Below are 8,637 nucleotides of genomic sequence, written 5' to 3'. Positions count from 1 at the left end.
CCTTCAGTTTCAGGAAAGAAGAAAGAGACACATAGTCAACGTAGGGTGGTCAGCAAGATTGTAATTATGCTTGAGATAGTAGTCTTCTGATGAAGGGTCCGGATGGATGGAAAGGGCTGGGAAGCGGGGAAGGAAGGATGAGCCGGTACTTGGCTGGAACATGACTCTGGGCTCCCCAGTGACCCATCAGGGCTACATTAGGATGGTCTTCTGAGTTTCCACTATGCATGTTTCCTGTGGACTTTATATTTCTGCATCTTGCTGGGGGCTTGGTTTAGTTGGTGGGATGAAGCACTCCTGTGTGGGATCAACAGTCTGGAAAAGAAGAAAGGCCATTGTCAATTTTCCAAATCAATGCAAGGGGTGATACTTTCCAGAGCTATGTTTGAAATATCATTTCAGCATCACTTAATCCTTTGTTAAGGGGGGAAAAAAAAAAAAACCAGCCATGGAGGCTATGCACATAAAAACTTTTTTTTAAAAAACCCTCTTCCCTTTTAACCAGTAACAAAGATATTTCTGCAAGATTCTTGAACAGCTGATCACTGGAAATTGAAGTAATCCAAGAAATTCTTGGAGAGGATGATAAATATTTTCTCATCCTATTAATGCCCTCTAGAGGGTTAATTACAGCAAATGCTCTCTCTGTGTCCTGGTCTGTGTGCCCTTCTTCCAGGAAAAGGCCAAGCCTCAGGTAACAGACCCGAGGCATTAGCTAGTTAGAGCAGCCTCGTACAGTTCCTCGAACAACCATTGTGAGCATGACTTCCACCCTCAGATTTTAGTTATGGGGACCAGAATATAAGAACTGTGTCACAGCATGGTATTTTTGGCTGCCTGCCTCTGTACGCCCTCAAGTCATCTGACACAAACACAAGTCACCTGACACAAACACAAGTCACCTCCAGTTCTACTCAGGCATGCTCCTTCTGCTTTTGCCTGAAAGGATTAAAATGGGTTACGCCCATCTGGTGATGAGGGAGGGTGACAGCACTAACCCAGTTCTCGGGGGCAGCTTGGGCTGTAGGAGCTACACAGTGACACAGAGAGTCGGCTAGCAGGGCACAGGGGATCCATTTAGACCACCGACAGACAGTAAAAACAGATCTGACCTCATACATATTCACAATTCCCTGCGGTCCCCAAGGCGAGAAGCAGTGAGCCTCTTCCTCCTCACACTCTCACCAACCTTTTGAGCTGCTTTTCCTTGCCAGCGGCATTCGCCTATAGCCTAGTACCTTGTTGATGCGAGGCGGTGGGGATCAGGAGGGGCTTGGGCAGAGGCGATGGCTTCCCTCGCCTTTATTGCCCTGCCCCAGGACAGGTTTTATCTGGATAGCTCAAGCTCCGCGTGCTTGTGGAGACGAGCCTACCCTACCTCTCCTCTCTCAGGTCGGTACAGACATTGGAAATGAAGCCTGACAACTCTCCTAAGGAAGGAGTCCTTGCTCTGTCCCTCGGGGACAGTAGATGAGCACATTTACCTGCGGCTGAATGAGGGTACCATATGAAGTTAATGCTACATCCTCCTCAGCTCCATCACTGTCTCGGGCTGAAAGCCAAAGATGGGAAGGGCTAGGTTAGTGTCAGATTCACCTGGAAACAGCACACGAGGACTATGAGAAGACCTGGCGGCTTGCGAAGAGGCTCTTGACCCTTTGAGAAGGAATTCTCAGTTGAGGCTGTTTTTTGTTGTCTTTGGTTTTGGTTTTGGTTTGTTTTTTAAATCTATGATTTTTAAAAAGAGTGTTTTTAAAGCTTATGAGGAAGGTTGGCTATGGGTAGTATCTGCGTATTCATCTGTGTTTCGTGACTGAAGATACCGAACGTTGATCATCACCTAGAGAAAGAGCGCTGCTCGCGGTGGGTCAAGGTCTTTGCTCCCGTAGTATTACCTGTGTGACCTTGTGTACCTCACTGTCCTCCACAGGAAAATACAAGGCCTTACCTAGATCATCTCTAACGTCCCTTCAGGCTTGATACTCTGCAAGCTTTGGTTCAGCTTTATAAAAAACCAGATGTAATAAAACAAGATCCCTAGAGATCATTTTCTCCTGTCATAGAATAACCACACGCATGGTTATTTGTTTAATGTCAGGCTCCTCGACAAGACTGTAGGCTCTGTGAGGACAGGGGCCGTGTCTGCCCTAACACCAGGGCCTCGCTCCGTACATACTCGTTGTTTGACGGTCACAGGCGTGGCCTCACCCTGAATGTTCACGCTTGTCAGCTCTCTCACTCGCTAGCTGTGGGCTAACCTAGGGCCCCATTCTTTAACCTTTGGTTGCCTCTGTTTCCTGATGGGAATAATAGGGGGACAATGATGATCATAACAGTAAATCTACTTCACAGGCTTGTCTTGAAAATTAAGCTCATCAATACATATAAAGCCCTTCAAATAGGGCATGACGTATGGAAAACACATGCTGCTGGGACACCTGGGTGGCTCAGTCCTTGAGTGTCTGCTTTCGGCTCAGGTCGTGATCCCAGGATCCTGGGATTGAGCCCCACATTGGGCTCCCTGCTCAGCGGGAAGCCTGCTCTCCCTCTCCCACTCCCCCTGCTTGTGTCCCCTTTCTTTCTGGGTCTCTGTCTATCAATCAATCAATAAAATCTTAAAAGAAAAGAAAAAGAAAACACAATACTGCTGTGCTTTGAGAGTTAGTATCCAGTGGTGTGGTCATAACTGGTGCTCTGACATCATCATCCTACTGATATTTTTTAGAGGGTTGGATCCTGTGAAATTTGGAATGCCCTTCATTCCTTGGGGGCAGAGTAAACTGAATTCTTGGTTTAACTTTGCTCCTTGAGGCATAATTCCTTGAGTTCCTTGAGACTTTCTGACACTCAGCTCCTTGGTGATCAACATTCATCCAACATTCTCATCAGACTAGATCATTAATTGGAGAAGCTGCTTTCTCCCGAAGTTTCCAGCGCTAGTTGTCGCTCATAAATTTACCAAAAGGCTGAGTGTTTCTCTCTATTAAACCTGCAACCATTCCGTGGTATGAAATCTGAGTTGAGTAAGGAAGACCTTCTGTTTACATGGGGAAGAGGTGGGGACACTATAACCATCATTTAAAGACTAGGATCCTGAACTCTTAGAGGTTGAGGCGCTTGGTTTTGCCTCAAAGTTGGCAGGAAGCAGAGCTGAGCCTCAATGCCAGGGCACCCAGATTCTGCATTCTTTCTCCTGCTCCACACTGCCCAATTTTCTCACGCTCCCTGCCTCTTCAGGAATGTCGAATGCTTGCCGTATCTGTCCTCAGACCAAACAAGTCCTGCCCAGACTCACTGTCTTCTTCCCTACTTTATGCCACTTGTCTCTCTGTCACTTGTAGCTCCTGAGGGTGAGAAAACAGTTTTGTGATTTGTTCCTGCAAAAAACCAAAAATTGCACTGCTTGGGACCGTTGAAATTGGGTTTGTTCTAGGAAGGAGTGGGGGGATGTCTTGAAGGAAAAAAACAAAACAAAACGCTGAAAATTGCCCAAAAGGGTTGTCCAGAGAAAGCTGATATTTGCAGGGCACCTGGGAGGCTCAGTCAGTTAAGCATCTGCCCTTGGCTCGGGTCATGATCTCAGGGTTCTGGGACTGAGTTCCTTGTTGGGTTCCCTGCTCAGCGGGGAGTCTGCTTCTCCCTCTGTCCCTCCCCTTGCTCATGGTCTATCTCTCTTTCAAATAAATAAATTTTTTAAATCCCTTATATTAAGGATTTTATATATATGTGTGTGTGTGTATAATTTCCTTATAGCAAATACCAGCTTCATATGTATATGTATGTACATATATGTGTATATATATATATATGTATATACATATATGTGTATATATATATATATATATATATGTATATGTATATGAAGCTGGTATTTGCTATAAGGAAAACAACCTGATGGACTTAAGTTTGCAAGAACATTCTCTTGTTTCACATCATTTTATAGTTATTGACCCCCTTTTACACTGCATAGACTCATTATTTTTGTCTTAATACCTTAAAAAAGAATCATACTGGGGTTTGTCTGTATACCTTCAAGCAATGAACAGAAAAAAAAATGCCCATAGCAATGTGATCATTTAAAATATTCATGGGTCTTGCTTCTAGCAAACTTGACATAACAATATCTTAAGTATGCTAAAGCAGATAAAGTAGTGATAATCTTAACAGGAGTTTTCCCTCCAAAAACAAAAGAGAGAGAGAGAGAGAGAATCGTGGCTGATAGTCAATATTTAAGATCTCCACAAATTATACAGCATTTAAAATTCTCAGTTAAAAGGGCAACTGATTTTTTTTTTTAAAGTGCAATCAATATACAGCTTTCTAGGAACGCATTTATAATAGAGGGCAAAAAATATTTCTGCCCATTTGTTTGGGGGTCTGTAGTAACATTCCTGAATGCATTTTCGTTCTCTAACCAGATGTTTTTCGATCTTGGAATTAAGTCCATAACCATTTCAGGAACATAAAGCCTAATCTTCTTTTGAAAGACTCTCTCAGGTAAATGGAGTCTTAATCCCCTTTACCAATCTATTTCAGTGTTTACCAACTCTTATTTTCACTTTTAATCTAAATCCTTCATGTTTGGTTTGAGTTCATTTCTACACCTTGTCTTTTGTTGGAGACAAAGCAGCAGGACAGCAGCTTCTTCAAGAGAGATCTTCATAGTTGTGAAATTCCCCGCTTATCTCCTCTGGTCTTCCTCTTCTTTCTGATAAATAACTCTGGTCCCACAACCCAGTGGTAAATAAAATAGTTATGTGACCAGAGTCACAGCAACAAGCAGTAGTCATCAGAAGAATCACATGACAAAGGCATGTCTCAAGGACTTGAACAAAACGTCATGTTTCGGTACAGAATTTAGAGAGAGAATTTGAATAGTCTATGATGAAGGCACACTGGGAACATGTTTCATTGTCTTAACCTTTCCACTTTGGTCGCATGTTATAACCCTTTAATTATCTTTGTGGTTCTCCCTTAGCCTCCCAAGTTCCCCCATATTTCTCATTGGTGGACCCCAGAACTGGTATGGGTATTCTCCTTGGAGACTGACCAGTGCCAAGTACAATAGCCTGATTGTTCTGGCTGACCACACGTCTGTTGATACGGTACCGTGACTGTTTTTTGAGCCAGTGAAAACAAAGACAGTGGTAAGCTGCTTTCCTCTCACCAGTTGTGACCTACAGGGCACACTTAGGGTTTTTCAAGTTCCTGTTATCAGACTCAACTTGTCTAGTTCTTATCTATCTTGTGTTGTATGTTTTTCCCAGCTTGGTGTAATCCTGTATTTTGTACTAAGTTTTAATCATTCTTCTAATTTTTGATATTTGTATTTTTCCCAGCTGACCTAAAATCTGATTCTGTTGTCCAACTTTAAGTTTCTGGTTATTCTGCCCAATTTTGAGAGCAATCTGTATATTCTTTACTACATTATTAATTTTTTTTATAAAAAAATAAAACATTGGGCGCCTGGGTGGCTCAGTTGGTTAAGCAACTGCCTTCGGCTCAGGTCACGGTCCCAGAGTCCTGGGATCGAGTCCCGCATCAGGCTCCCAACTCCATGGGGAGTCTGCTTCTCTCTCTGACCTTCTCGCCTCTCATGCTCTCTCTCACTATCTCTCTCTCAAATAAATAAATAAAATCTTAAAAAAAAAATGCATTTTAAAAAAATTAAAAAAAAAAAAAAAACATCAAGGGGTGCCTGGGTGGCTCAGTAGGTTAAAGCCTCTGCCTTCGGCTCAGGTCATGATCCCAGGGTCCTGGGATCAAGCCCCGAGTCGAGTCAGGCTCTCTGTTCAGCAGGGAACCTGCTTCCCTTCCTCTCTCTCTGTCTCTCTGCCTGCCTCTCTGCCTACTTGCGATCTCTGTCAAATTTAAAAAAAAAAACAACGATATCAAACTACATTGATAATGACTGTCTCTGGCACGCCATTTCCTGCTCAGAAACGAATTTTCTAACCATGCATGAGTAATGAGGATATTACCGGGAAACGTGTTTTTTGCACGCCCTTGTTCTGCCACCAAGACATCCCGAGAACACTTGAAACATCTGTGTTTTGGGGTATAGAATATTGGTTGTTATAAATCCAGGTATGTTTGGGGTATTATAAAACTCTGAGAACTCCTCTCTCTTTCTCTCTGACTTTTGTTTCCTGGAAAAATACGACAACAATAAAACAGACACAGAAGTTTTATGCTATCTGCTGATGAGGACTTTGAGAAGTAGTTTTGGGGATTGACTCTGCAATTCTGCCACAAACCTTAGTGATCTGATGATGCACCATCAACAAGGAAAGAAAAACTCTTATAGGAAGGATGTATAGTGTCAATTTCCGACTCTGTCAACTGCACTGAAAAGAATTAATGGATGCATCTATCTGAGCAGCATTTAATTTGAATGTGTAATTAGCCATAGATTATAGCTTTAAAAACGTGTATGCACTTAAAGGGAAGGCTTCTATTAATTTTTTTGAGCCTGGTGAACATTATGTGTGCTCTACAATATAGAAAATAATGTAATTTTTGCACATTAGAAATAAATTGTAAGGAATCAGATGCCTATTAAGACATAAAAATTGATGTAAAACTATGATATTGGGTTATGAATAATAGGCCAGATGTTTCAGAAAGGAACGAATGTGTTTTGACATATTTCTAGATAACCAGAATTAGCCACTATTTCCCCCAGGTTGTTAGGGTCTGAGCATTTTTGTTGTCAAAGTTAATCTACTTTATTCATTAGCAAAAAGTATAGTCAGGTGGCTTGGTCTTCGAGAACGATAAAAATCTGACCAGAAATTTTTATGAAAATGTCACATAAGCAAGTTGCTTTTTTTCTATTAGTGATGACACATCTGAGCCTTTATTAGAATTCTGATTCAGTGGCTCTTCCTGTCACTTTTTGCAAACCTTGAAGGCTCTCATGCAGTGATTGGTATGAAAAGTAGAAATCCAGGAGTTATTGGGCTTTGTGCTATTAATGAGGTGATGAGTCCTATGAATCAGTTTATTATGATGTTTGGGCAAACTAACTTCAAGACTTAAATTAAAAAAAAAAAAAAATCAATCCCTGTTGCTGGGATTGACTTGTGCCCTTGATAGCCAAAACATCTGGACTTAGCATCATACATCATGCAATTGCTTGGTCCAAGCCTAATTTGGGGCTGGTTAACTCACTTTATAGGGGGTGCCTTTCTTTACCCAGCGTGAGCACTTAGAGCCACACCCTCTTTATTTAGGGCCTTTGATTCATTTCTGTCTTGGCCTCTTCCCCATAAATCTCGGTATTTTGGAAGCACCGATTTCTCATAAAAGTTTAACATCAATTCTGGGTGTTTCTATCTCCATGCAGGAACTCTGAAGTCACCCACCTAAATTGTGGCCATTTCCTTATTGTTCCCTCTTGGTTCACCCGGTTTCTCAGTTTCTCTCCTGTTTCTCCCTCGGGAAAGCCTCCCTGCTCCCCAAATCCCCTGGGAAAGTACCTCTTGAGAGCTCCTGGTTCTCCACTCTGAAGCTGCATTGATAGGCTGGGGCAGGGCAGGTGTTGCCCGGTAAAGGGCAGTTCTGCTTGGTGGATCTGTAGAGAATGCAGAGCTCCGGTATGATGTACAGCAGCAGGAAAACCCATGCATTGGTGACCAGGGCAATACAGATGACGGGGTCATCCCACTGGGGCTGCCGCTGGAGCTGTGGGTTGCCTCTCAGGAGCATGGAGATCCACACCACCCAGATAATGATAGAGATGAGCACAGTGACAAAGATGAGCCTTCCGTGCTGCTTCCAGTTCTCACATGGGCCACAGAAAGTGGCTTTGGAGACGAAGAAGGTGAGGGCCATCAGGAAGAGGACATAGACCAGGAGGACCACAAAGTCCATGTTGAGCTCACAAGGGGTCATATGCATGAACATCATGCCCCTGGTCATCATGAGAGTCACGTACTCAATGGCAATGATCACCTGCAACAAGCTGACACCAATAGCAATGCACAGAATTGTTGTCCAACAGAGGGAGACTCTACCTCGGACCAGCTTCACCAGGTTGGAGGCATGAGCCAAGAGGCATGAGAAACAGATAGCAAAGAGAACCCCAAAAAGAAAGTAGCGCACAGGGGCAGTTTGCTGATTGAACTGAGCGATGAAGGCAAAGGCAAGGCTGAAGAGTCCCAGCACACCCAGGAGGAAGAGGATCTGAGTGGGGAGGGTATTCCACAGGCAGCAGTCTTGAACCCTTCGCAGGAGGAAGAGAAACGCCAAGAGTAGTATAATTGTGACCACTATGCCGATTATTGCCAAGGACTCAAGCACAATGCCCCACGCGCCCTCGTTTTCACAGACAAAATAATAGTCCTCAGTGGACTTGACGCAGTCCTCATACATGGTGACTTGTGGGTGGACCTCACGAGAACGGACTTCTGTCTCCCTGCAAAAGAAAGAGGGGCAGACTTAGGACCACATCCTCACGCAGAAGCACTTGTCAGCTAGTCCTGTTTGGGCACTGTAACGTCTCTCCTTCCCAAATATGCAAGAGCCCCAAACCATCAGACCCTTAAAACTCTCCTAGCTCTGTCTTGCCGGGAAAAACAGAATACTCTTCACTCGGAGGTTCCAGATACGTCATCCATTTTCATGTCGAAGTCT

At 43.5% G+C, this 8,637-nt stretch overlaps 1 protein-coding gene across 1 annotated transcript; it reads right to left on the bottom strand.

Annotated features, from left to right (window-relative positions):
- Positions 1 to 243: 243 nt before the first annotated feature.
- Positions 244 to 8,376, bottom strand: GPRC5D (G protein-coupled receptor class C group 5 member D). The gene is made up of 3 exons (XM_059187515.1): positions 7,482 to 8,376; positions 1,485 to 1,552; positions 244 to 315 (listed from the first exon to the last, which is right to left on the bottom strand). The coding sequence occupies exons 1-3, from the start codon at positions 8,374 to 8,376 to the stop codon at positions 244 to 246; spliced, it is 1,035 nt and encodes a 344-aa protein (XP_059043498.1).
- Between the last annotated feature and the right edge of the window lie 261 nt (positions 8,377 to 8,637).

The sequence above is a fragment of the Mustela lutreola genome, chromosome 8 (assembly GCF_030435805.1).
Source record: "Mustela lutreola isolate mMusLut2 chromosome 8, mMusLut2.pri, whole genome shotgun sequence".
Classification (NCBI taxonomy): domain Eukaryota; kingdom Metazoa; phylum Chordata; class Mammalia; order Carnivora; family Mustelidae; genus Mustela; species Mustela lutreola.
Note: the sequence above shows the minus strand (reverse complement) of the source record. Positions and strands in the feature narration are given on the sequence as shown.

Excerpts from the sequence above, each read along its gene's own strand:
- GPRC5D (XM_059187515.1), bottom strand. The coding sequence starts at position 8,376 with ATGTATGAGGACTGCGTCAAGTCCACTGAGGACTATTATTTTGTCTGT. Across the intron at positions 1,553-7,481 it reads GAACCAGGAGCTCTCAAGAG|CCCGAGACAGTGATGGAGCT; the intron begins GTACTTTCCCAG and ends TTTGGCTTTCAG. Across the intron at positions 316-1,484 it reads GTACCCTCATTCAGCCGCAG|ACTGTTGATCCCACACAGGA; the intron begins GTAAATGTGCTC and ends CTTCTTTTCCAG.